At 45.2% G+C, this 27057-nt stretch overlaps 1 protein-coding gene across 2 annotated transcripts in view; it reads right to left on the reverse strand.

Annotated features, from left to right (window-relative positions):
• The window catches only part of XPR1 (xenotropic and polytropic retrovirus receptor 1), a 115970-nt gene extending 89521 nt beyond the window's left edge, over positions 1-26449 (reverse strand). For both annotated transcript variants that reach the window (XM_084211104.1, XM_084211103.1), the window contains exons 1-2: positions 26080-26449; positions 19157-19208 (exon numbers count right to left, since the gene is read on the reverse strand). In XM_084211104.1, coding sequence (XP_084067230.1) covers positions 19157-19208; positions 26080-26148 — 121 coding nt within the window. In that variant the 5' untranslated portion in view covers positions 26149-26449. The remainder of the gene's footprint in view (positions 1-19156; positions 19209-26079) is intronic.
• Positions 26450-27057: the final 608 nt, after the last annotated feature.

The following is a 27057-nucleotide window of genomic DNA, read 5'->3' on the forward strand; positions in this document are numbered from 1 at the left end:
CCATATCATGTCTTCCTCCCTCCTACTTAATAACTTTAATAGCATTAATGACACACTCTACTTAAGTCAGCCAACAACAAGAGAGCCAGCATTATTACAAGTTTTATCAATAATTCAGTATTTTTTTAGGTCAGAGAGCCTTTTTTACCCCATTGCCATCCACATCTCAGCACTGAGCTGCTCACAGAGCAAGAGTTAAACAATTAGCACAGGGTCATGGCATGTTAATGGATTTTACTGCAGGCTACCCATATTGGTCTTTGGAGTGATTAATGGCTGAAAACTCCGTTAATTAATAATCTTAACAAGCCTGATTGTTTCTCTAAAGGAAATGCAAGAAAACCAGTTCTTGCCTACAGCTGGACAATGTGTGCTGTCCTCCACATAGCTCTCTGTATTGTTCAAGTATCCCGTGGTTACTGAGCCACCACAAGCCATGGCTGGCTCCAGAATCCTGCAGCCCTGTTTTTCCTAGGAACACTCTGCCTTTGTGAGAAATGGCACTGGGGACTTCCCATCCCAGCATGACAAGAGGAAAGAAAGCAGCAGAAAGAAAGGCACGAGTGCTGGTGCTGGTGGCTCAGTGTTTGGTTCTCAGATCTGATCTGCCTGCACAGCTCTCATTTCCTACTAACTCCACTGGGACTGCTTCTGTTACTCCCCGTGGAGCATTCCAGGCTCCAAATGATCCCTTCCAGACAACAGGAACAGAAAATTACTTTTGGGTTCAATTTGAGGTTTATTTTCAGTTTACAGCTGTATCGACAAGATAACTCCTCGTTCTGGCACAAAGGGCAACCTTCCAAAAAGCACTTTCAAGAGACAAGCTCGGTGCTACAATTCATTTATAACAGACACTGGAACTCCATTTGGGCAAATCTAAACAAACTCCGTGGTGCCAGCACGCCTTCCTTTCAGCAGCCAGTGATAAAGCACAGGTGAAGCCAATTACCAGCCAAGTCCAAGGGAATTTACTCCACTGCTCAGTGAAAATCCACAAGCAGCCAAACTCCTGCAGGATTACAAGAAAATCAGCAGATACAACTTCTCTCAAGAAGCTGGTTTTTCTCTGCTCCTGACATTATGGCTTTTGTTAGATGAACTGCTTCTCTTCTACCTTGAAAACCTTAAACTTTTGTTATTCTTGTTTCCAGCTACTGATATTTTACCCCTCCTGAATGCAAAGACTCAGGTTGATATTTTACCCCTCCTGAATGCAAAGACTCAGGTTGATATTTTACCCCTCCTGAATGCAAAGACTCTGCTCTTTAAAAAACACTTTAACAAATTACCACCTCCTTTTATCATTTCCCAAACTTGCCCCTGTTAATAAAATTAACTCCTTTTAGCTCACCTTTCTGACATTAAATGTTGGAAGAGGCCTACACAGCAGCTTTATCTACAGGTTTACCTCAGAGAAGCCACCTGCAGCAGAGATGTCAGAAGCTGCCTGCAGTTTGAATTTCAAATGCCACCCATATCAGCCTACATCAATCACAGGAAAATATAGATCTGTTTGCGTGACTGGGAAAAGATTTTTGCCTTTGTAGGTGTAAAAGAAAATGTCTTAAAAACTGTCTCTATCGATTTTAAAAACAGAACACAAACAAACCAAATCCTTCATTAACACTTGGGAGAAAATCCTGAGGCCAAGTTTTTTGGTCCTGCAAATAAATATCTGACAAATAAAAATATCCATGTACACTGTTCATCTATCACATCTTACCTACCCCTATATTTTGTTCCTTTCATTCTTTCCATAAAGTTTTTTAACAGTCACATCATCTGTCCAGATGCATTTAAGGAGAAGCCTTCATTTCTTTTCTCAGTCAGCCTCTTCTCCCAGGTAAGACATGACAGGACAGAGGAAAAAGGCTCAGCCAGAGGAGGTTTACATTGGATATTACAAAATACTTCTGTACTGAAAGGCTGGTCAGGCTTTGGAACAGGCTGCCCAAGGAAGTGCTGGAACCACCATCATTGGAAGTGTTCAAAAAATGTGTGGATGTGGCACCTGGGGACGTGGTTTAGCGGTGAACACGATTCACAGCTGGACTCAGGGATCTCAGAGGTCTTTTCCAACCTTAATGATTCTGTGTTTCTGCAGTTTAGGCCAGGTGTCATGTATTTGTCATGATATCTGCTTGCCCTGAAGCACACAGGCATGCCTTAGAAGTCATATAATTAGAACAGTTAATGAATGATTTCAACATTGCAAGTCCTTAAGGGTCCTGGAAACTCCACCAGGTTTCATCAATTTCCAACTAGGTGTGAGGAAGTAATGCAAAAAAAAAAAAATTCTAGATTATTAAAGTTCCTTCCACAGGATAAATTTACTCATTATAAAAAACCACACTTCCAAGCTTCCAAGTTATTCAAATGAAGTACCAGCATCACCAGGGAATGTTCCAACACACTTCCATACACAAACAGCAAGAACAGAGAGAAGTCACAGATTTTTTTTTTTTAAACCCTCAGGCTTCTACTGTGATAAAGTTCTTAATGCCACACTGCTGATTAAAGCTAAACACTGATTCCAAATCAAACAAATGCCACTTCTCCTCCAACAGGAAATGCTTGAAAGATGTAAAGTAGAATGTTAAATGGGTTAAATATAAAAAATTAAAATGCTAATGCACAGCACAAGGGCTGAAATTCCACCAGACCCATGGCAGAGCAGGAGATGCAAAACCTGCAGGTCTCACACCTCTGGTGAGGGGCATAAAGCAGCAGAGAACAAATTCCCTCCTGCTCTCTCTAATCAGAACATCAGATCCTTGCTCTCTGCCAGCACCAACTGCTAGGGGAAATTAAAATAAGTTCATTTTAAGCAGATTTTGACACCAGAACCAGCCACAGCAGTGGGTCATGGGATGAGGTGCTGTTATGGAAGAGCTCCTGCTCACAGCCAGAACAGGAATAACTGGCATAAGATGCCCACAAAACTAAATTAGTCCGATCACTACACTGAAAGGATCATTTTGAGGGAAGAGACACAAAGGGGAAAGCTCGTGGAAAACAGAAAACACCCAGGGGCTTAACTGAACAAATGCCAGAGAAGGTGATTTGGAAGCAAAAATCATTGGGGAACAAGCTCCAAGTTGCTCAGGACCCATCACCAAATCTCTTTGTGCTACTCAGTGGTGACAAACAGCACAAGGCATTTTTCTACACTGGTCCATGGTTTCCAGGAGAATGTTCCTGGGCTCTTTCAGTGGCCTCCATTTCCAGGCAATAAGGATGATGATGTCTAACAGGGCTCACATCAAAGCCTGCCTTGAGAACCCTACAGCAACACTTCCATAAAATTCCACAAAAAATGTTACAAGCAATAGCCCATAAACCAAATCAGCTCATTTAAGTTCAGGGGCAAGGCAGGACAGACCTGACCTCCAGAACTGAGAGTTTTCCACAGGAGATAAGCAAGCTACATTTAAGGCAGTCTGGCATGCCTGTTTTAACAATAACAAGGAAAAAATGTCCTGCATCAACAAATGTAGTGGAGAAAAGGCTCTGAGCTTACTCACATTATCTTACTCTCCTCTGTAAGAAGGTGAGTCACAGCTCCAACAATTTTACAAGATTTAGCCAACACAAGGAGTGCAAACAGCTCAGGACCATCAGAGTGTAGGTTTTCCCCCTTGCCTTCTGCAGGAATTCACTCCTTGCCCAGAAAGCAAACCACACTTTTCTGCTGCTTCTTCTTCCTCCTCCACTCCCCAACAGCAGCATATAATCCAAGTTCAAATGCTCACACTGAAATTTCACAGAATACACAAGTGTCTTCAGTTACCAGCTACTAAATTAGGTCCCCAAAAAATATAAAAGAAATCCTGTAATCGATAAAAATAAGACACAGCCAGACTCAAAATGAGCTTGTCAAAGAATCAGACACTGAGCCCTATTCCAGACTGAAAATTCCTCACCATACAGTAAGAAGAAAGCTGTAATAAAAATGAAATGACAAGGAAAAGCTATTACACAAAAATCTGCCTTTTAAAATGATCCTGTACCACAAATGCTACTTGTGCTTTGTGAATGTAACCAATTTGACAGGAGCAGTAAGTGGAAACAGATTGTAGTAGACACACTGACGTATTTCTACTCTTCATTTAACAGGGAACTCTGACTTTTTACTGGTTTCTAACCTGAAATAAAGCAACAATGAAAGAGAAGAGACAAGAACCTCACTGTGTACCAAAAAGAGTCCACAGCTGATAGCAGCTGGTTTAGTTCTCCCACTGGCTCTTTCTAGACAGGGACAGTGGCATTTCCACAGTTCCAAAAACACTAGATCAAAGTTTGTGCTGTTCATTTGTTTATTTTATTATTTAATGGGTCACTAAAATGTGCATAAACTTCAATTCAACCTATGAAATCTAGATTTTTGGAAATAATTTTTAATGCTTAAGTGCAGAACGTGAACAAATTTATGTGTTCTAAAAGCTATTTCTTTTTACATGAAGATGATTATATGGGCTCATATCAAGTACTTACTATGCACAGAGGTGCACTTTGGATGAATAAAAAGCAGTATTAAAGAGAAAACAAAAGGACTGCCTTTGAACACAGCTACTAAATAAATGCAGTTTAGGTGAGACTGTCTGGTGAATTATAAAAGCAGAAATGTGGTGGGGGGAAAGAGAACCTGACTCATCATCTAGGGCACAGAAGGCAAGTGTAATCCATGACATATTGCTGGTTTTCTGTTCTTCTCCACGTCTGAGATAAATATGCTGCTTTTTAAGACAGACGTAAGAGTATCCATGCAGGTTTTAATATAATACATGTGTGTGAAGCAAAAACCCTCTTTATAAAAAAAAAAAGTGTGGAAAACCCGGACACAGAAAGGATGCCCTGCATTTCTTACAGCTTGGTGAAGATAAATTTTGCCCTGCACATGGAACTGTGTGCAGTGCAGCTTTCCATCAGGAGTAACCCAGCTGTTTGGGCTTTGAAGAGCAAATATTCCACCAGCAAGAACAGCACCTCTCTTCAAACCAAACCAAACCAAACCAAAACACCAAATTATTCCCATTATCCTGCTGACAACCAAGCCTGTCAGTTCAGGTAGGTCTGCTTCAGAGCTGCTATTGATTTATCCCCTCCTCACCAGCTGAATTCCACATTCCTGGTCCTGCTGCTTTGATCAGCTGCAGAGCTGCCTGTCTGCAACAGACGGATGCAGTCACTCATCCCGTGCAGCTCCCAGCCTGGAAGTGAGCACCAGGCAGCACAGAAAAGAGCTGCCTTCCTTAATTACAGACCAGGAATATTTGTAAATAAATAAATCCACAGAATGCTTATTAAATAGGCCATTTCTTGGTAGGATCTGAGCAGATAGTTCTTCTCCCACGCACTGAAGGGAAGCCCAGGAGATGAATTTAAGGGCATTGGGCAGAGGTGGGTGGATTCTGCCTCCTCTTTTCCTCTCCTCAGAAACAGCCACAGGCTTTGCAACCCAGCTGGGAACTTTCCTCCCCACCAACAAAAAATTCCCCCAAGTGTGGTGTGCAAGAGCAGCACTGGATAAAGCAGAGAGAACTGGCTCTCAGATGGCACACTCCCTGCTCTGTTTAGATTTCAAATAGCTCTTTGAGCCTTTGTTTTTAGTTCAAATAACCTCCTGTCACCCTCCAACGGGGGAAACTGAAGGTCTAGATCCATCAGCTTTCCAAGGAGGTTCATGGCAATGCTGTGCAGAGCAGAAAGAATCAGTGCTGCACGAGCCCAGTGCGAGGCAGCTGCACTCACTCCCAACACAGCAGAACTGGAGTCAAACTCAAAATCCAGAAATAGGACCCAGTATTAAAAAAATATCAATAATGAAAGTCTTGAAAGGTTAAAAACTGAATGATGACTCAACACAAATCTGTATCCAGCCCCTTAAAAAGAGAAGTTGTCAACTCTGACCATACATAACACTCCAGCGACTGAGCATTGCACATGAAGCACTTCCTTATTTTTGCTGATTTCTGTAAATAAACTTCAAATTGAAAAATGAAGAATGACAAAACACCAGTTCCCAAGCAGCCCGAGATGTATTGCCTTAGCTTAGCCTATGGACTGGAAAATGTAAAGATAGGAATGGGAAGAGAAGTCACAGTGGCAGTTTTCTCCATTCTGTTACAGCTAACTATTTTCATCTGACAAAAAATCATTAATTAAAATAATGCCACCTCTTTGAGTTACAGTTACAAGGAACTCTTAAAAGACAAAAACCTGCACTGACCTCACATACTATTCTGACAGGTTTGGTTTTACTTCCTCTTTTTAAAAATCTCCCAACAGCAGAATCACACGAGGACTGCAAGGTCTGATAGACATTTGCAAAAGAACTTAAGGAAGTTGTGAATTTAGCACTATGTCTAAACTTCTTCCCCCTCTTTTTTTTTTAATCTAGATTATTTCAAGTGGATCTCCTGCAATTACTATAAAGTAACATTACAGCAACATGACAGAAACTGAACACTTCATTCTCTAGATTGTGCTCACACAAGACCATTTTCAAACTCCAACATGATCTTGGCTGAAGTAACAGCAAAATATTCAGAGCAAAGAGTGCAAGTAAAAAGTTGCACAGAAATCTCCTCTGTGGTGCATGGAATAAATCCCCCTGCAATATTTTTATTTTTCACTTCCAACACAGTTCAGTATAGGTCTTAAAAAAAATAAAGCCCTTTAGGTACCAGAAAGTTAAGGCAAACTTGAAGCTAAAATTTGGAAGGTACTATTCACTATTAAAAAAAAAATAAAATTTGAAAGCCCACAGTAACAACCATTATCTTGAAGTTCTTGTGCCACTTCCCCTTGCTACAGCAGAGAATCCCTCATTTATCTGCTACTGCATGTGGTGCTTGTCCAGCAAAGGTAACAGAAAAATTGAGAGTTTGGCCAAGAGCCACAATGGCAACTCCCCTAAGGACTGGCATAGCTGGGAGTAATGCTGGGGAAATTCAGAAGGCAAGAAAAGAATAATGACAGAAGCCTTTTTAACCACTCTAAAGACAGAAACAGTGAGTGTAAGTGAAAATCTCCAAAAGACATTGAGCTAATTATGTCGAGAACAGCACACAATTACAGCTGTAATTCCCCTTCCTCACTTGATAAAGCTTCCAAACATCTCAGAAAATAATTATCACACATGAGAACAGCCACCGTGAGCCACGTGCTACTGCTGAATGCAAAACAAGAGAGGAAAAATAAACCAAAACAAAATGAGAATTGTGGCCAAGGTGGTATGAGGGTGACAGAGCAGAAACACCTCATCCCAGACTCAGCCCATTGTGACCCATATACCTCAGTAACCATGAAATCACTCCCAAAACAGATGGAGATGGAAAAACCCTCTGGCTGACCACACAAAAAGGACCCAATAAAATTGCCTCACGGGGAGGAGACAGCAGAGTTGCTCCAATTAAGGTTTGCAGTTAATTATCTCTGCAGGTTAGGTAAAAAGACCTTAAACTTGCCAGAAAGGCCTCGTGTTGCTCCTGAAATACCAAACCAAAAGATTTGGCAACTGAGCCTCCATGGGTTATATTACCAGCAGTGGGGGGAACCTTCTCAGCTGGAGGAGAGTTCCTGCCTCAGCAATTCCTGACTGACAGCTGGGCTGCACCAGCTCCCTCTCCGTGTCCCCAGGGAAGTGAATTCTCTGCCTGATGATTAATTCATTCCATTATTTGTGCTTAGGCAAGTCCAAGCCCGGATCAGGCTCCTTCCAAGGCTGGATTCCTCCTGAGCTGGATGAACATCTGCTCCATCTCAGGTGCTACCACCGCACCCACCCTGAGAACAGCGCCTGGGACTGAACCTGGAGGAGCTGCCTGAAAGCAGAAGAAACTGAAAGTGAAACTGGCACAGATCAATTCTAGCTGAGCTGCATGTGAAGCTCTAAAACAGGAGGGGAAGGTTTGAAAACTCTTTTGTCAGGACTTTTGGAGCCTTTGAGGCTTGAGTTTAAAGTCCTATTTAACACCACTGGTAGCAAACTGATTTTCCCCTCCAAGAGGACACGGGTGCAGATGACACCAGAGGCAAAATGATCCACCAGAGTTGGATGATCTACTTGATAAATCGAGCCTTGCACCGTGGTGGAAAGATTTTAGGATTTCTAGCTGTGCCTTGCCTGCTGTAATGCATAAGAAAGATGACTGACAAACCCACCAAAAGTGGTGCAATCCAAAATGCAGGGAACCCTCAGAACTTTGGGCCTGTAAGCCAAAGCTTAGATTTAAATACAGGATTTGATTTGAGACCTTGAATGCAGCAAAGGCAGAGACAGAGCCCTCAGCCCATGGAAATGTGAGGCTGGCAGCAGGACTGCAGCCCTGAGCAGCACACATGAACCATCTCCCTCCTCACTCCTTCCCTTCCCAAGGCCTCCCCACAAAAAGGACAGGACATCTGCTGAAGGGAACAGCAATAAAGCTGTGTCAGGCTCCCTGCTGCCGAGATATTGCCAAAACTCACACGTGCCCAGGGGGATTTGTGCAGGATCTGCAGAGCTGACCAGAACCAGCAGACACTTTTCAGCAGGATCAGGATGGCAGATGGGGCTGATCAGGTGTGGCCAGCCCTTCGAGCTCAGAATCCTGTCTCTATCCTCTCTGCCTCCAACTGCTCAAAATCCCATTTACAATCTGTATTTTACTGGCTTGTCCTTTGAAACATGAAGCTTTAATAAACTAATCTTATTGATGTAGTAATAATTAAATCCACACCATAAATGACTGTCAAAATCATCACCTCCAGCATCTAAAATGCAATCTCTATATACACAAATACCACCTGTGAGCATGTTTTAATCTAGTTTGATCACAGAAAAGCAAAAGGTATTGTGATTTTTCCTTTCCTTCAACCTCCCTGGGAAGCTTTCTTGTCTCTGGCTGATAGTGAACTGCAGCCTCCCAAAGGCTTCAGAAGCACATGAAACTTCCAAAAGTTGTTTTCCTGCACTTTTGTTCACCAAGGTGCAGGCAGAACCAAGGCTTCTAATGGAGAAATGTGTTCTCCTGTGGCTGGGACACTTTTGCCTTGGACTGCTGCAGAGCTCAAGGACCATGAAATAACATGGAATGCCACATCAGGCTCTCAGATTATTTCTCTCCTTGCTTTCTGATTGCTACTTCTGATTAAGGAAGACAAAGCCACACCAAAATAGTGAAGCAAAAGCCAAATCCCATTAAGCTCTTTATAGAATTCACTTTATAGGTCCATCAGCCAATTCTGCTCATTATTACCCCATTTTACTGCCTCTCCTGCGACTCACTCCTGCAGCTGAGCCCATAAAGGACCTGGGTTCACTCTCAGCAACCACACCAATGCCCTGACACACAGCATTCCAACCAAAGAAATTCATAACAAACTCATACAAATGATCAATCAGCTGGAACAGGAGAGGATGAAAATTAAAAATGGGTGCTTAGACCAGCAGTGCCCATTTTTCCTCTACAGCTGACCCTTGGCAGAGAGGCTGCCACTGAAGCCTGTGACTCTCAGAGCCTGCAGGGATGGGATCCCAGCAAGGAGGTTCCAGAATAGCAGCCTTGGCCACATGTCAGAACAAGCCTGCAACCCTGGGACAAGACAGATCCCAAGTTATCAGCTCACCCACACTGATCTCTGCAGCTCCTCTGCACTTTGCCCCACAAAGACATTAGGAGCATTTAGAAAAGAATGCAAAAGCAATTACAGTAAAAATAAAACCAAGGTTATAAACACAGTCTGGATGTCAAATTTGCCTTTTTTCTATTTAGAGCTGGCATTTCAGCATGCAGAAAATTCTCACTCCCCCTCTAAAACGTGTGCTTGGGGCTATATAGCACATGCAAAATAAATTGCATTTATATTGGTATTTATATTCCCCTCTTCTTGGCCACACTGCCTTGCCTCTCTTGTTTAGTCAAATAGCCTGCCAGCTTCTCATCAAGAAGTAGAAATTGGTTTTCCATCTCCTAGGAGATAAACAAGGTTTCCCCCTTGCAGAGGGGAAGCCGAGCTGCTGAGTGCACAATTTGAGAACAGTCAGTGCCCAGAAAGGCTTTGCACCATCCCAGGGATGTCTGTGCCCTCTGTGATCCCAGTCACCACCCTGGACAGAGAAAAACCACTTTAAAAAGTAAATTTATGTCTTTTCAGGCAGTTTTCTTTGTGATTTTTAGTTAAACATAGACAACTCTGACTCATGGTGCTGCTGCCTTACAACTAAGGAATTTTATGTACTCTTGTCATACCAGAGGTTAGTAAAATATGCTTTATACCTCTCCATGGTTTCCCCTTCTCAGTTCCCAAAAGAACTGGACTATAGGATCAGGCTTTCACACTTAGGCTGTACTAAATCTGGGAAAAAAGGTTTCCCCACTCAACAAAGGCAGCATAAAACAATCTCAAATATCTTAACTACATGGTCGTGTAATAAATAGAATCATATATACATTTTTGAGTGATTTTTTTAACAGTGGCTTTGTAAAAATCAAGATGCTGTAGTTCTGCAGTTTTAAGCTGTAACTAAAGGTAAAGATTATGTATTTACAAAAAGCACATTTTAAATGAATTCTTTTTCTGCTTGATGGCAAGCTGTAAGGCTACAGATACATTGTTTTTAAAAAAACCCAGCACAGGTGAAATATGCAACCAGCTTTCATTTTCACTTCAGAAATGAGAAGTCACCAGGACTGGGTTGACTTTTTGCCACGTGTTGCTAGTTGTAAAATTGCCAAATCCAAGAGTCTGACCTTCTCATGTTGAGAGACCAATTGTGCAACACTCTCTGCCTGCTGTGGCCTTAGGGCAGATGAAGAGAACACAAAGGACCACTCCAGGAGGAGGGACAGCCTTTGGTCCTCCACCACATCCCACAGGGATGTCCCCACTCCATGGCCACTGGCACATGGGCCATTTTTCTGAAGCATCTCACAGGCAGCTATGATGGAGAAGAATGAGCTCTCCCTCCTTCCAGGGACACTCTGCTCATTCCCTTGCCCACAGCATGCATTTTTAAAGAGAGGGAATCCAATCAACCTTAATTCACGTTGCATTATTCACTGAGTAGCTACAGCCTCATCCAAAAATCCTAATTGTCTAATAATTCAAGTCACCTATATCAAACACAGCGCCAAAGGAATGACAAGAAAGCCAGAAGCTGCCTCACACACACACTAAATCTTGCTGTTAAGATGTCTAGAGAAGCTTTTTTCCTTGAAACAAAGCAATAAATACTGGCCTCTTGCATAAACATGTGCAGTGCTCTCATGTGTACAGCCACTGTGCTGCCTGATATCTCACTGCTGTCTCAGGAGTGCTGCCTGTCAGTCTTGCAGCATTGCAAATCTGCTTTCCAGCCCTTGAGTTCTGACCATTAACGTGAAACCTGGCACGTTCCAGCTAAATTACAAGCACTGTTAATTCCTCTAAGCACAGACTGGCATCTTAGTGTATGGGAAAGCAAATGCAGGAAGGGGGAAAAAAAAAAAAAAGAAAAAGAAAAAGGCAGAGCTGAGCATTTCTGATGTTGCTGTTATTCTACATTATTAAGGAATCACCTACACCCCTTCTGCAGCAGCAGGTTTGCAGACCTGCCAGGGAAACCTGGCTCTAGGTCCAGCCTGGACTGCCAGGTCCAGCTCCCCCCGTGACCTCCTGCACCTCCCCAGCTCCTGGATTATCCTGGCTTTAACACCTCTGAGCACTCAGCACCAAAGGATGCTGAAGGAAAGGAAAAAAGGACACAGGACAAAATTACAGAGCCAAATGGGGAATGGTATAAAGGGGAAACCATCTGAGGAGAGGCTGAGGGTTTGTTCAGCCTGGAGAAAAGGAGACTCAGCAGAGTGTTCAGCTTGCTCAGGAGGGGAAGGAGAGGGGCAGGCACTGATCTCTGCCCTCCTGTGCCCAGTGACAGGGAGGGAACGGCCTGGAGCTGTGGTAGGGGAGGGTTAGGTTGGAAATTAGGAAAAGGTTCCTCATCCAGAGGGTGGCTGGACACTGAACAGGCTCCCCAGAGAAGTGGTCACAGCACTCAGCCTGACAGAGCCCAAGGAGCATTTGGACAGAGCTCTCAGGCACATGGTGTGACTTTTGGGGATGGTCCTGTGCAGGGATAACAAGAGTTAGGACTCCAGAACCCTTCCAACCCAGAACCTCTGGGAAGCCAGGGCACTGGGAATATTTCCCTGTCTGCTCTGGGGTGCCCTGACCCCCAGGGCAGCACTGACTCTGACCCTCACTCATGGAGAAAGTTTCCCAGACTTCAAGATAGACTGGAACCCACAAAAGTGTGAAATAGATTATAGAGAGCAGTGCAGGTGTGTCACTGGGTGAGAAATTGAGGGTTTGGGGTTTTTAGTGTGCTGTGGATGGGAGCAGGATGGAGGGCAAGGGTGTCATCCTGGGCTTCTTCTTCATGCTGCTTCTTCCTCCTTCTCCATGGGTTTGGGTGGCATTTTGTAATTGGGCAGAAAAGTCCCCATTGGGATCAGTTGTTGGGTTAAAAGGGAAAATAATCCAGGTGTCAGCTCTTAATTGGACAGTTCAGTCTTAAAAGCCCTTGTACCAAGAGACTGTTGGCCATTTTGTGCCTTCTGATGAAAAGCTGCCCAACTCCCAGCAGTGAGATGTTTTACTGATAAGAAATAATAAACACCTGAGTCAGAACATGAAATACCATCTCAAGTGCCTTCAACCCAGACCCAGAGACACCCACAACTGGAACCCCCACAAGAACCTTCCAGGACTGAATTAAGTGCCTCTTCCTAAGCCTGGAGCCTGTTCTTTGGTACACCCAGGACTCGAGTCCTTCATGCCACATGAAGGTGTCAGAGCAACCTGAGCTGCTGCTGCAGCTGCACACAGCTCACCACAGAGCACAGCAAGAGGCTGAAGGCTCGCTCAGCAGCAACACAATTTTCCAGGATTGTCCACACAGATGAAGCAGAGAATCAGCCATGAGCTGGCCACGGGACAAATGGAAAGGGTGAGGAAGTCCAGCATTTCCAGTGACTGCAATCACAAGCTTCCTTCATAAAGAAATGGTGATCAACCTGCTAAAGCACTACCCCCGTGAGCTTCTTGGTTACCCTGTGTGGTCCCACACCACCCCAAGTGCCCCAGGGAGGTTCCTACTGCCTCCTGGAGACTCTCTGGTTTTTAAGGAGGCAGGACAGGACCCTGAGCACACCAACAGGTCCTGAATGTACTCTCAGATCACACCTTGAAGGTCTGTGGGACAGAAATGACATCAAACCTTGTATTGGCTGCTGGTCTCCACAATCAACAAATCCCTTTCAATCACCCAGTTAGCCTGGGGACAGACTTCTAGCAGAGCCTGTTGTGTTAGGACAGAGGTAATGGTTTCAATCTGAAAGAGTCAGTTTAGATCACACACAAGGAAGATGGCTGTTTTCACAGTGAGGGTGGCACACGGTGCCCAGTGAGCTGTGGCTGCTCCATCCCTGAAAGTGTTCAAGGCCAGGCTGGACACAGCTTGGAGCAATCTGGAATAGTGGAAGGTGTCCCTGCCCATGGCACAGGGCTGGACCAGATGACCTTAGTAGGTCCCTTCCAGCCCAAACCCCTCTCTGATGCCGTTCTGTGACTCCAGCTCTGTGCCTCACCTGATCTTTCCTCCACATCCCCTCACTCCCGACTGGCTGAGCACAATTCAGCCTCTTGGTGCTCATCACCTCAGAGGTGTACAGCACAGTACAGCAGCGTGGGCTGCCCTGAAGGCACAGAAAGTGGCAGGGCTGGGTACAAAGCAGTCTCTGAGCTGACGTGCTGTGAGCACTGAACCGCTGCTGACAGCAAAACGACTTTGACATGAACACACGGTACTCCACATTTCCACACAGGCATCTGTGCTCCAAATATTTTAGTGAGCATCCAGCTGTTCTCTCTGGACCCTACTCCAACCATATGCACTGTTTACCTTTCAAATTTTATTGCTCCAGGGGAAGAGGAACCAGACATCATCTCCTTCTCCAAATGCTGGTGTGCTGCCAAGCTCTCCTCCTGTCCACCGTTTGCACACTCTGGCAGATAACATTTTCCACAAGCCCAATAACCTATTTTTTTACAGCTAATCCAATACCTGGCATCAGGTCTCCAACTGAGAAGAGGATTGTCATGGGATTATATTTTTTTTTTTGTTAGTTTACATACTAATTATAAATACAGAGGCTGAATTACAGCCTAGACAAAATCAAGGACCTGCATCTGGGGTGTGGGACACCAACCCCCATGTCCTCATGGGTGTGTGACAACATGCTGAAATAAAGACAAAGCATTAATCTCTTTGTGATTGCTTCTGATGTGCAGCACTCGTGTTGAAGACTCTTTTAAAGCCTTAAGCATTCCCATGTAAACAAAACCTCAAGCTGCTACAAAGTAAGCTTGTGCAACTGGAAATAAATGTTTATTTTGAAATAAAAAGAAGGCATCTGCATATATACAGACAAATCATAAGTCTTTGATCAACCCTACAAAGCATATCTGCATATAACAAAAACTGCCAGGCTCATAACTTTCTCTGGAAAGAATGTGATGTCCTACACCCTACTTATTCACCAAGATTATTTATGTCCCTATGTTTTGTTTATTCAGCAACAGAAATAAATCCAAACCAAAGATCTGTAGCTGTCAGTTAACAGGGCAAGTGCTTTACAAATGAAAGCAGAAACAAGGGTGGGATAACATGGCATATGCCACTCTCAGAATCTCCCAAACTTGCATCTCTAATCATGAGCAAACAGGAGACCACAAAGATTACAGGCACCAGCAGAGGATATCTGTCACCACTAAAGCTTTTCTCCTACCCATTCATCTTGCTTTAACACCACCTCTTGTTTTTGGGTTTGAATTCTACCCTAGAGCACCTGTACTCCCCAGCCCTACCCTGATACACCCTTCCATCCCCACAGAACCCTTGTCTGAAAGGTGCCACTGGAATTCAGGATCGGGGTGAAGTAATTTCCATAACAGGAGGATGCTCCTGCACCATCTGATATTACAACAACGATATTTGTCTACACAAGTATCAAAGAGAGGATAAATTTAAATATCTGAAAGGCAAATATTCTAGGAAACAACATTTAGAGTGGCCCCTGTCCACTGGAGCAGAAAATGAGGATGAATAATTTACAGCTGCACTTTGGTGGCCGCTGCAGCACCGCCAGGAGCTCGGGGAGATGCCGACACAGCTGCTCACCGAGTGGAATAATCAGCAGCACTCCCAGCAAGAGTGGTCCACTAACCTGCTTTACTTAGGTGACAAATGGAACAGGAAGCAGTGGGAGGACAAGGAATCAACAACAAAAAAAAAAAAAAACACCTAAAAACCCAGCGTGCTCCCAGTGAGATCAGTATTTTGTACTTTTGCCATCTTGCACATTCTGCCTCAGAGGAGAGCAGAGCTATGCTCAGGTTTAGCCTCTAAATCATCACTAATTCTTGCTAAAGGTATCTCAGGGTCAAAAAAGGATGCCTGGTTTGGCACACTTGCATTCAGGCCTTCCTGCTGTGCCACAGGGAGCCGGGAATGACATCCTGGGAGCAGCATCCACTCATCCCCCTTGTTCTGCTAACAGTGAGCAGAAGGCAACAAACAGCTAACGAAGCAAACACGCTCCAAAGAACTCTCCAGAAAGCCAAGCAAGGCTCATGGTACAGCTGGGAAGCCAGCATCATTTGATACCTCTCCCAGTGATGTGCTGGGATTGAATTAACAGACTGAACACTAATTTAGTACAGATGTTGCTCAGGTGGAAGGATGGTGCAGGTTTCATCAGGGGATTGCCTTGTAAAAAGATGAGGAGCATCTGGAGGAGTAACACTTGTATAAAAAACTGTCATTACAAAGGAGACAGATGGATGAAAAAAATCTTTGAACAGATTAAAGAAATCTATGTGTACAGCGAGGAACTGCCAGAAAAGACATGCTGCAGTCTGGAATAACTCTCATGAAACACAGGGAGCCACAGCACCTTGCAATTGTGTGTGGGGACAGCTATAAACAACCTCCTCCTACCACACAGCCCTGACAGGTTTTACTTATCCACCTCTACGAGGTTTTTTGTTAAAATCACAGTCCATTTATTACCCAAAAATAGGAAAAAGCAGGTAGACATAGGTGTGGATTCCATGTAGCACAGGGAGAAGGGTCACCATAATAAATAATCACAGAATAAACTGCACAATTTAGAGCCAAGACCCTCTTCCCAGCAGCACTTTGTCCACTAAAGCAGCACAAGCAACTATCCCTTGCAAAACCTTAAGAGTCATCCTGAAGTTACATTGGTTTACTAATCCACACACAGAAAATGCCTAAATACAAACCCAAAGAAAGCTGCTCATGATGGATGGCTCACCTTTTACCTGCCTTGCTTATTATTTACAACATGCCTTGGTTGGGTAGCACCTTTTTTTGTTGTTTTAAAGAATTCCCAAAGCGCTTTCAGCATTCTACTGAGCAACAGGAAGCATTTCTGCCTCTACACAAATTTTACTGACTGACATAGTAAGCAGCCTGCAGCAGAAATCTAAGAAATTCATTCACAAATGCCAGATCACACATCCAGCCAAGCAGAATAAGAACCAGGAACAGCCTCAGCTTTGCTGTACAAAACTCCCTTGTCTTCACAATCCAATATATTATCCAAAGATTAGCTTACAATTCTTGCAAGGTAAATCAAAGCCAGCTCTGGAGCTCTGCAGCGTGTCTGTGATCAAGGAGATCAATTAGCAAATGGATTTTAGTTAGACCAGTCTAAAATGAGATTACATTAGGCTCATACTGGGAGGCTGGGTTTCAGCAGCACAGCCCTGTAGTCTCTGTGCTGAGCTCAAAACAACACAGAAGTATCCATTGCAAAATCCATATTAAACTGGAAACATGCAGGCCAACAGCCAGCCCCTGACAATAGCTACTCCATTCCCTCCCAAAATGCAAGGAACTTGCTCCAAATCCTGGGACAGGGACTAGAGCAGTGTTCTGGGCATGCTTTGTGTGCAGTCAAGTACTAAACCTGGCCTAAAGTTTCTATGAACAAAGGCAGAAGGGCTTAAAAAAGAGAAGGATGCAAGCAACAGGGATGGGAAAATGGTGTTGATTTATTTCCAGCACAAAAGGTGAAGGAATTAGTGGAACTGCTCTGCACTTAAGGGCAGGTCAGGCAGACAGATTTAAATAGGAGTGGTTCAAAACTGTTTGGATTATATTCTCTACAGTACAGAGGAAAAGACTCAGCCCCTCCAAAAATGAACAGAACATTGTTCTACTGATGGAAACTGTCGTAAGTCATTGCTTCCCTTTTGTTGAGGTTTTTAAAGCATCAAAGGAGGCAGAAGCACAGATTAAAACTCTAACAGTGTTTAAAAGAGCACAAATACAATATCATTTCATTCTTCACCACCTCCTGCTTTGCCAAATATGTTTACACACAAACATCACAGCACATTACAGAACACCACTGTACCACAAGCACCGAAAAGAAAGGAATCCAAATGCTGAATTATAACATCTTACAACGAGCAACTCAAGCCCACCTTGAAATTCCAGATAACCCTGGCCAAGCCCAGGAAGTCACATTCCAACATCAGACTAAAAAGTTTCATTAGCACAGACACCATTTGCTCACACTGTCAATAATAAACCAGTAGACAGAAGAGAGGAAAAAAGAAAAAGTCTTATAATAGCTTCAGTTTCCTAATAAACATTAGTAAGTTGATTTTCAATAAATTAGTAAGTTGTCTTTGAAACTTATTATAGTCAGTTTGGCCTACACAGAAAACTCTTAGTTTTATGCTGTTGGGGAGAGAGGTTTGTGGCTGGGTTTTATGGAATTTTGCTACTTTAAAATAATAAAGCAAGACTTTCCTCTTTGCCAATGTATGTCGAGTTTTCCAAAGATAACCCATAGATTTTTGAATTCTAGGACCATAACTTTTAGAAACCTAGTTCAAGGACCTGTATGTAGAGAAAAGTGTGATTCTTTTAACAAAATCAGCACGATGAGTTGAGTGAGCTACTAAGTGTCAGGTTAAATTTAAAAATTTAACCTGCCTGAGCATTGCCTTCACAAAGTTTTCAGCTTGGAATGCACCTCTGAAGAGTTTAAGGACAGACTGCCCCATCCCACACACACTCTCTTCAACTATTAATTATTGCAGCTGTGGCTTTAAAATTCTAATCAAAGAACACGTGGAGTTGAGTTGAATTTAAAGAAAAAAAAATCACAATATATGAACTACATCACACCTCATTTCCCAGTTCTAATCAACAAAAGGAAAGTAATTAATGGCCTAACATTTAGAGTGAACAGCATTACTGATGTTAGACAACTGCCTACACCGGGAGCAGCACTTGTTCTCCTGCTCTATAAATATTCAAGAAGCCCAGAGCCATGTTCAGAAATTAGTAAAATTAACTCTGCAATGAAAGCAAAAATAATAAAGGTAAGGAGGTTATAAAGCAGTCAGAAATCCACATGAAGGGCAAGAAAGCAAGGAGTGAAGCAACACAGAGGCTTCAGTACTTTAAAGACAACAAAAGGAAGATACAGAGAGTGAAAGGCTCTATTAACAAATTTTACACAGATCATCACTTAATTAAACAAACCATTTAAAATTCAGCCAGCTTAAAACCAAACACCTTCCTTCAGTAATCTAGAGCAGTCAGAAGGCAATAAACACATGCAAAGAAGAAGATATACTCATGTCCACATGGGAGAGGCAGCACAGCCTTCAGGGAGGACACAGAACAAAAGGATGAGACTCTTCCAGCTCAAATCCCCAGTGACAAACCAGGAACCGGTGTCTCTCCAGCACAGCTATCTCCCAGAGTGGCAGGCTCTCACAGGAAAACAAAGCTCTATTCTCAAGCAATGAAGAAAACACTTCCACCACTGAATGACCTTATAAGCAAGAGGAATCCAGCTGTTGCTGTCTCAAACTATACAAAGACATTTATTGTCCCAACAAAAGAGGACAGAGAGTTCTAACAATCAAATATAGCATGCAGGCTGGGAAATGCCAGGCATTTGCCCATCAGGATATTAAGTTTACCAATTTAGGAGGACTAAGGACAGAAAAGTAGCAGGACTACGTGTCCAGCACGCAGTGCCAAGAAAAACACAACTGTGGGTTACAATTTGCTTACCTTCTATAGAAGGGGCCTGGTCCACAGCTGCATATAGCATCTCTTTCAAAGCCTGCAAGGGAGAGGCAGAGAACAAGGAACACAGTTAGTATTAAAAGAGGAAAAAAAAAATTACACTGTTTTGATATGCCTGTTTGAAAACAAAAGCAATTAAAGCCCTTTTATCCTGCAGACTGGCACAGAAAGCTGTGGTACGTGATGTCAAGGCTATCACACATATTTCTGTTCACAAGTGAAACAGGTTCATGTTTACTGACTGCTTTATCTCAAGCCTGTTATCTTAATAATCTATAAAATTTATTCCAACTGTACATTTCAACATCTTCCTTCAGAAAAATGTTTCCCAGTTGGTAGGATGCTAAAGGCTTTACATTAAAAAAAATGAAGAAACAACAAAACCTGAAGTGTTGCGTGACACAGAGGAGTTTGTCAAGGCAAATGGAGGAGAAGCGGCCTCAGGGATTTCTCATGACTGTTATACAGGATCACAAAAATTCACATACATGCTAAAGGAGATTAGGGAACCAAGGGTGATGGCCTTCTCTACAAGTGGGAACTGAAGGGCAATATTAACAGCAGCCAGAATTGATGCAGCAATCAGGTTTCAGGTGCTGGAGGCACCATGAGCTGCCCTGCAGCTCCTCTCTGGAAGGCTCTTCCCAGGCAGTTGTTGAGCTGCTGGTATTACTCCAGGCACAGCTTAAAGATTTGCTCACTCACATCCACATGAACTGAATTCAGATCAATGACTGAAGGAATGAGGGAGCTCAGAGGAGGGTCACAGTGAGGATCAGAGGCTGAGAGAGCTGGGGGTGTTCAGCTGGAGAAGAGAAAGCACCAGGGAGACTTTAGAGCCCCTTCCAGTGCCTAAAGGGGCTCCAAGAGAACTGGGGAGGAACTTGGGACAGTGGCCAGGAGTGACAGGACAAGAGGGAATGGATTCAAACTCACAGAGGGCAGGGAAAAAATCTTTACAGGTTGTCCAGAGAAGCTGTGGTTGGCCCATCCCTGGAAGGGTTCAAGGCCAGGTTGGACACAGCTTGGAACAGCCTGGTCTAGTGGAAAGTGTCCCTGCCCATGGCAAGGAGTGGGAACGAGATGATCTTAAAATGTTCCTTCCAACCTAAAACATTCTAGGACTTTATGAATAACCTGAGCTATAATTTTGGAACTGAAAGCCACAGGGAGGGACCCATTCCTACTGCACAGTGATTTGCTTATACACACCTCACATCTTAATGCTGATACTGAACGTGAGTACCCTCCTCCACCACCACCACAAAAAACTGACCTTATTCCCTCATTCTTGAGCCCACAGAAATCTAACATAAAGAACTAATTCAGGTCTTCTTAGTTCCCATCTATTCTGCATGATTCTCAACATATCCCATATTTCCATGATCCTGAAAGGCAGCACAAGCAGAGGTGCGTGTCACAGTGCCCCAGGAGAAAACCTCCCAGGTTAAATGAGAAATCCCCCAACAGCCTGGAGGTAAAAACCATCAGCTCAGCAGCTGGGAGCTGAGTGCTGTTGTAACACACTGGGTAAATACAAGGTCTAAAGGACAAGTCTGTTTATCACAAGATACCCAAGGTGGCTGCCTGCACCAGCAGCTCTGGCATCTCTCAAAGGTCTGGCTCCTGAGTCAGAGGTCTCAGCAAAGGTCACTTGCATAATTGTTTTCCCAACTGAGCCACTGCTGGATGATCCTCATGCCAACAGCACAGCTCTCCTCTGCTCTTGGTGCTTCTCTAAAATTCCTCAGGAGCACGGGCCACTTCAGTCCTTTCCCCCCATGACTCACTGCTCAGCAGCACATGATCTGCTTCTGCACACCAAGCAGTCAAAAAATCTTCCTCCTTTTCCATCCCAGTCATCATCCTCACCTACCTGTAACTTTTTCCATGAACCACAACCAACATGTGACACAGGATAAACAAACCAGAGGAGACAGCACATTGAAAGTCACTGTAGTAACAACTCATCTCTTAACCCACCCAGAGGTAAACCCAGTGTGATTCCTATCTCTGGTTTTATCAGTCATTAAAAAAAAAAAAAAAAAACAAAAAGGACAACATTGACAGTCCTGCACTAAACAATCTTGAAAGCTGAAGGTGTCAGTCGTCCCACAGACCTCTCCCCATGCAGACTGACATAGTGCAATCTGGCAGCTGCAGGGCAGCAGATTTTGTTACTGCTTTCCTGACCTAAATAAGTAAACCAATAACCTCAAAGTGAAAGACTCAGTGCTCCTTCACACCTAAACTATTTAGTCCTCTAGATTACAGAATTTTAGAACCAATCGTTTACAAAAGTTATCCATCACTGTCAATGTGAAACACTTGAGAATTACTCTTTCTGCCCTCGAACTAAACAAAGTGGGTTATTTCCCTGCTTTAGGCTGTGCCAGTGCTACACCTTGCACCATCAGTCAACTTGTGTAAATACATATGTGAGAACAAGAAAAAAAAAAAAGAAAACAATTGAAAATGCAACTATCAGACCTTAATAGTGAACAAAATTAAGGACAAAAACCTTAACACACTCAAAAAAAAAAAAAACCCCAACCCACTGTTTTAAAGGAGTCTTTCAAACCACTTAAGCTCCTCTAAGCTCCTCTGCTAACAGCCCGAAGGACAAATAGTGAAATAGCACAACAGATTTGTGTCAGGAGGTGGCAAGCCTGGGTGTGAACTGCCTATCATGAAGCTGGGTTTGACAGCAGAATTGGCCACCTCCCAAAAACTGAAAGCCTGTTTCTGCAAGAGACACTCTGAAGGCAAGCAGGCAACCTCAGCTATCCTCTCCCCCCATCCACTTCCTGCTGCAGGTGGTGTCTGGGAGAAATGATGCCTAAAACTTAGCAACCTGTTTCTCTTCTGCAACAGCAAAAGGACTTAAAACCTGGGGTTTTAAGGACTTAAAATCTTAAAAAAGGTGAAGGGAGGTCACCTGCACACACCTTTACCCACCTCTCCCATGAACTTTGCACCTGTAATTGCTGTTCTGCTCCTCCTCCCTCCCCAGTTGTTGAGATGTCAAAGGTATTATGTACTTTTTCTATAAAAATACCACCAGGTTTCTGCAGAGAAACAAATTCAGGCCAGATTAACTGCAACCAAACAGCCATCTGGCAACTGTACAAGTGGCTTGCACAGTTCCATCAGCTGGATGTGCAGATCCACATTTACATTTAGAAGTCTGAGCAATGCTCCCCTCCTGAAAGAAATCCAGAGAGGGACATGAAAGCAAAGGAACCCAGGAGGGTTTGTGGATAAACAGAGGACTAACAACCCAAATATTTCCCTGCATCAAAAATGAGCGTTATATGCAGCAGAGCACACTCTCAGCCAAAAAAAAAAAAAAAAAAAAGCATCAGTTGAAATTCATGCAAGTTACCTGAATTTGTTCAGTACTGTGTGGAAAGGAGAATTCAGTCTGACACAAAAAGTTGGGATTGTGTTTGCTTTCATGTTTTTCCTGTTTTCCATTTTTGCCATTTTCATATTTTTCCAAAGGAACTGAAGGGTAAATGAATGGCCCAAAACTTTTAAGGCAAAATGAACACTGAAGCAGTGCTGTAGTTTAACAGGCTAGGAAAATGTGACTCACTTTACAGAATAAAATGCACTGCCAGAGCCCCTAAAACAAGGTGAGCAAAGCCTTGCACTGCTGCTGCTGCAGTGAGGCACATCCACATCATTTCATGCAATCTTTAGAATGGAAATGTGGAATGGAAAGCCAAATCAGGGCCATCACGGTTGAAAGCTCCACATTACTGTTGGCTCACTCATGGTAAATGTCTTTGGGAAAAGCTGAATGAAACAGAAGAGCATTCACTGCCATTTCCCCTCTCTTCTGTAAGCCAAGTGCTCCTTCTCCAAAAGTTTAGATGTAATGGTCACTGCAGAGGTTTTGCTGAAAGAAAATATAAATCTAAGTCACACCTATCAAAATATATCTTACTTTTGCCTGTTTAAAGAAAATGAATGTTTTTTTCTCTCCCTAAAGCTCTCACCCTGCCTACCAGCCCTAAGCCCAGGCAACTGCCATACTTCCTACAAGCACACATAGAATACTTAAACTGATTATTTTTGGAAGGAAAGAGCATGTGGATGGTAAGAAGTTTTGAGGACTATCAATTGTTCAAGACCACCTGAAAGTGAAACTACATTTCTAGGTACTGAAAACACAACAATCCCATTCCCATTTCTGAGGTTATCACCAACAGATTACACCTGGTCTGACAGGCAAAGCTGGCTCAAAATCCCTTCAAAGGATCTCACAGGTTACCTGGGTGCTGCAGGAATCACCTGCTCTCTGGTGGAAATAACTACAAATATCACAGCAGGAAATTAAGATGAGGACATGTAAGCTTTACGATACAGAGCAACTTAGAGAAAGCAATTTCTGTATCATCTTTCAGTCCTTTCATGGGGAACAGCTTCAAACTGAAAGAGAGCAGGGTTAGATCAGATGTTGGGCAAAAAATCTTCCCTGAGGGTAGGGAGGCCCTGGCAAAGGTTGCCCAGAGAAGCTGTGGCTGCCCCATCCCTGGGAGTGTCCAAGGCCAGGCTGGTTGGGGCTTGGAGCCACCTGGAACAGTGGAAGCTGTCCCTTCCCGTGGCAGGGGACAGGACAAGATGATTTTTAAGGTCCCTTCCAACCCAAACCACTCCAGAATTCTGTGATCTCGAACGTGACATCCTGGAAACAGGAAGAATCTTTCCAGAGATTAAAAATCTACCCCAGAAGATCTCTCACTCGGAGAGGGTGTTTCCTGCATTAATTAAAAAGATATAAACTGTGAGGTGAAGACACAATATAACACTATTAAATATACAAACACTGCACACAAGTCAAAGTTTAACCTCACATTTGCTAATCAACAACGGGAATTTTTCTGGACAAAGGAAGGCTGGGTGCTTTTTGCCTCAGGTATAATCAACAAGTAAATGGAGGTAGCGCTGGGCTTTTGTGCACTGCACCCACACGACCACCAGTCACTGAATAATAAATGCCAGGCTATTCCACCACTGTAATATGCATGAGCAGGAGGCTGACTCACATCCAGCCAGCTGCAACAAGGCAAACAAAGAGTTTGAAAGTTATTACTGAAAGGGAAGGTGAGGTTTGTGTTTTCCCTCACTCCACGTTAAGCTGTCTATCCAAGGAGGAGCTTACTTGTGATTAGAAGAGTAACAACTTGAAGGAATTGCTTTTACTGAAATATACATTTTAAACTGGGCTGCAGGAAGGGAGAATGACATAATGATAGTGCCCTAGTTAAAACAGCTGAAAATTAACCTGCCATAATGAAAACAGCGGCTGAGGAGCAGCAGAGCTCTTCACACATTAATCAAGGTGTCGTAGTTCACTGGGTCTCCTTCCCCTCTCTCCACAGCTGTTTGCTCAGCACGCAGCCAGATCTTTCACCCTTTTATTTCCCCCTTGCCTTCCCCTCCAACACACCTCCAAAGCTGCTCTTAGGAAGATATCCAAGTTTTCTTTTTTCAGGAGCAGAAGACAACTCTCACAGGGATAACCCATTAGAGACACGATGCAGAACGAAGCTGGCCCTTTATTTTATCAAGACAATGGTTTTCCTCCTTCTCAAAGACTGATGGCATTATTTGGCCCTCTAGCTCTCCACATAATTCAAGGAGATCACAATATTGTTGTAAAGCCAAACCCAAGCGCGGTTTTTATTTAAACATCCGTTCCTCTGCAGTCAGGTAAAGGGGAACAAAGGAAGAGTGAAAAGGGTAGATATAAACTTCTCAAGCTCGACATTATAACAAAGCAAGCTAAGATAAATGTGGTTTTCCTTGCAAATGCAGACAGATTAATATGGATAGCATAAATAAATTGCTGTTACAGTCCTAGGGAGAAAATACAGACCCTCAAACAATAACAAATGTTGCGTGGTTTTAACTGAGTCAATCAGTCAAGAAGTTTTGCTGATCACGGCCGTCCTATAATCAGCTTTCCGTTGTCTAGATTTAATTATTACTTGTGGAAAAGGCATCGCTGGCACCTGCCACTTTTACTGCTGACACTGAAATAGGAAATGGTTTTACTACAAATTACCGCCCCCAGCTCCGTCCAGTTCCAACCAAGCCCAGAATCGGTGTGATAAATCTGAAACGAAGCAATCAGCATGACCTTTAGCAGGCTGGCGCGATAAAGCCCAAAAAAAGCTGTGTTCTGCAGATAATTCACGATTAACGCAGCAGAACTTGCTGCAAACAGTGCTCATAAACGCCCCGACTGGAGTGTGAAACCGCGAGCTGCAGAGCCTTACTTAAAAACCATCATAAAACGGGACTTGATGGGGATTTGCTGCCTTGTTTTGGGGGGCTCGGGGGAGTTGATGGGGGTTTGGAGCCCCGGTTTGGGGGGCTCGGGGGAGTTGATGGGGGTTTGGAGCCCCGGTTTGGGGGGCTCGGGGGAGTTGATGGGGGTTTGGAGCCCTGGTTTGGGGGGCTCGGGGGAGTTGATGGGGGTTTGGAGCCCTGGTTTGGGGGGCTCGGGGGAGCCCAGAGCGGTGCCGGCGGCCCCCGGCAGGGCAGGGAGGGCGCCGGGAGCTGCCCAGCGCGGCGGGATCGCCCTTGGGAGGCCGGGAGCTCTCAAAGTCACCGCTCCTCCGGGAACCGGCGCTGGTGCTGAGCCCCCGCCGGGGCTGCGGGTGCGCGGCGCCGAGCGTGTGCCCCGACCTCTGTCCGCCGGCAAGAGGTTACAGGCGGTAATTAATGCACTAATTAACGAGCCGGACGGCCGAGGGGTGCCCGGCGCCGCAGCCTCCCCGCCGCGGCGGACACGCACACACGCCGCCTCTCCATCAGCACCGCCCCGCGGCACGGCGGGCACCGGGAGGCGCGGGGGCCGGGGCCGGTGCCCGCAGCGCTGCCCGGGGCCGTACCTCATACTGGATGTACTGCTTCCGCCACTCGGGGGTGATGTGCGCCGCGAGGTGCTCGGCGAACTTCATCCTGCCGCCGCCGCCGCCGGCGGGCCGGGGCCGCGCTCGCTCCGCGCCCGCAGAGCCGCCTCGGCGGCGCCTGGCTGCGAACGGGCGTCGGTAGTGGGGGGCGGGGGGGGTCCGCCGCCACCGCACATGGGCCCCCGCCCGCCCGCCCCGCCACTCCTCAGCCCGCCTCGGGCCTCCTCAGCGCCGCCCCGCCGCTGCCGCCGCCTCCTCGGCCGCCGCCGCCGCCATGTTCGCCACCGCCTCCCGCCGTCACCGCCCGCAGCCAACCGGCACCGGCACCGCGCGTCCCCGGCACCGCCGCCCGCCCACCGCCGCGGGGCGGGGCCTGCGCCCGGCACCGCCCCGGGCCCGCCCGCCCTCGGCACCGCCGCACGGCCGCCCCGGGGAGGGGTTCCCTCCCGGCACCGCCCCGGGACCGCCCCGGGACCGCCCCGCGGGAAGGCGCCGTTCCCGAGCTCGCCGCCGGGGGGCGCCGCGGCTCGCGCGGGTTTGGGGCGCGGGAGCGGCACCCGAGACCCCCGGGATGGGCGGGACAGCCCCGGGAATGCGGGGGAGGGATGGGAACGGGGATGGGGATGGGGATGGGAACGGGGATGGGGATGGGGATGGGGATGGGGATGGGGATGGGAATGGGAATGGGAATGGGAATGGGGATGGGAACGGGGATGGGGACGGGGATGGGGACGGGGAGGGGAACAGGGATAGGGATGGGAACAGGGATACGGACGGGAACAGGGATGGGAATGGGAACGGGGATGGGAATGGGAACGGGGATGGGGATGGGGATGGGGATGGGGATGGGGATGGGGATGGGGATGTGGATGGGAATGGGAACGGGGATGGGGATGGGAATGGAATGAGAATGGGGATGGGAATGGGAATGGGAACGGGGATGGGGATGGGAACAGG

This window comes from Fringilla coelebs (assembly GCF_963513975.1).
Source record: "Fringilla coelebs genome assembly, chromosome: 9".
NCBI lineage: Eukaryota > Metazoa > Chordata > Aves > Passeriformes > Fringillidae > Fringilla > Fringilla coelebs.